Source organism: Notothenia coriiceps, unplaced genomic scaffold (assembly GCF_000735185.1).
Source record: "Notothenia coriiceps isolate Sejong01 unplaced genomic scaffold, NC01 NC01_scaffold00010564, whole genome shotgun sequence".
NCBI lineage: Eukaryota > Metazoa > Chordata > Actinopteri > Perciformes > Nototheniidae > Notothenia > Notothenia coriiceps.
The window spans coordinates 1-1,962 of NW_011343265.1; the positions used below are offsets into that span (position 1 = coordinate 1).

Sequence of the window (1,962 nt, forward strand, 5' to 3'; positions counted from 1 at the left end):
GTTTTTAGCTATAATCTGGCATAATCCATATTTTCTCTTTTCTGAGATTAATGTATTTGTATGCATGGTCCTTGTTGAAATAAATACACAATATATACAGCAAAGATTTAACTTTTCTTTTCAATAACTCATCAGCAGAGAGGTTATTTTGACTGGATGGTGGTTGAACTTAAAAGACAGAAATAAAAACCCTTATTTTATCAATTTAATCTCATATATCTGTTCTGAATTTCTCTTATTACATGTGTTAAAATAATTCATTGTTTTTATACCAACATCCCTCTATTTTTTCTTCCACTAAAAAAATATGTACATGTATGACTGCCTTCACATGATGTGCAGTTTGGACGTAGTGTGCTCACCTGTGTGTCTCGGTGGTACATCTCGTAGGCCTGGATGGTCTTGCGGCTGGCCTGGCTGCCGTGGTACACCACAGCGTTAAGCTCCGTCCAGGTGCGGAACTCTCTCTCCCAGTTGGGGATGGTGGAGAGCGGGGCGATGACCAAGAACGGCCCCTGGATGCCCATCTTGAAAATCTCATAGAGGAATGTAATAGACTGGATGGTCTTTCCTAGACCCATCTCGTCAGCCAAGATACAGTTACGTCTGTGGAGGAGGGAGGAAGTACTCAGAATGAATAATAGCATAAAAACAAAGCTCTATTCAGTGTCACTCAACAAGTTAACATTACAAGTCTGACATCTCAGAGACCAGTCCCGCTTTGGCCCTGATGTAAACCTCCGGAACTTTGACATGACTCCGCAGTATGCTTCCATGACCTCAACCATCTTTCCCTTTAGATCATTATTGCTGCTGCTGCTGCTGCTGCTGCTGCTGCTGCTTTTCCACAGGGGTGAGGCGGTCTGTTTTCCACACCAGTGATCTAATGCAAAAAATGTGCAACAAGCTGGAAAATGATCTGTCATACTCAGAGACTTGATTTGAGTCCTTCTTATTCCAAAAACATCCATGAACAGTATTCACCCTCAAATGGTAAGGGGCAGTGGTGTAAAGTAGCCAAGTAGATTCACTCAAGTACTAAAGTAAAATCTTGAGATACTTGTACTTTACATGAGTATTTGAATGTTATTCTAATTAGGGTTGCAAAATTCCGGGAATTTTCAAAGATGGAAACTTTCCATGGGAATAAACGGGAATAAACTGGGAATTTTCCAAATTGAAGGTTGGCTCTTCATAGGGAACTTAAATATAGTTGGGGAAAGTAAATGTTATCATAATCTTGACTAAAACAAACAGATGCCATTCAAGTACACTTGAATATCCATGCCATAGCAGATGATAGCACACTGCTTACTGCAGGGATCACCAACTACATTTGTCCAAGGGCCAAAATGTATCCAATAGACACTATCGCGGGCCAGCGATTTTTATATAGTCCACAATGCTAGTGGAGCAGGTTCAGGTACTGCGGATCGCATAAAGCTCAGCAGACCCTTCACGCTAACGAAGGATCACTTCTAGGCAGGGTTGGGAGGGTTACTTTGTAAATGTAATCAGTTACTGAATACTGAATACATGCTCTGAAAGTAATCAGAATACATTACAGTTACGTGTCTTAAAAATTTAACTTTTTCAGATGACTTTTAGAATACTTTATTTTTCCATAACAGATGGGTATGTTTTGGTTAACAGGAGACACTTATTTTACTGTTTTAATGGCTTATCAAGAACTCAAACACACCATCTTGGTGTCATTCTGGACAGCTCCCTCTCATCTGCACCACACATAAAAAACATCACCCGGAATGCATTCTTTGTACTGTCTTAAAACCTTTCCTTGGAGTATGCTATGAATTGTAAGGTGTCCTTGGGTTCTTTGAAAGGCGCCCCTAAATAGAATGAATTATCATTATTATTTATTATCTGAAACGATGTAATAACTTTTAAAACTGTTTCCAGTCACTTGCCCCATGCATTCAGCAGCAGCAGGCCATTCACTTT

General features: G+C 39.9%; 1 protein-coding gene across 1 annotated transcript; it reads right to left on the reverse strand.

The window, feature by feature from the left end:
• Positions 1–362: 362 nt before the first annotated feature.
• On the reverse strand, positions 363–1,091 carry LOC104946043 (chromodomain-helicase-DNA-binding protein 7-like; the record flags this gene model as incomplete). The annotated part of the gene is made up of 2 exons (XM_010771786.1): positions 692–1,091; positions 363–606 (listed from the first exon to the last, which is right to left on the reverse strand). Coding segments are annotated over exons 1-2 (255 nt in total), but the record flags the coding sequence as incomplete, so codon positions are not given.
• Between the last annotated feature and the right edge of the window lie 871 nt (positions 1,092–1,962).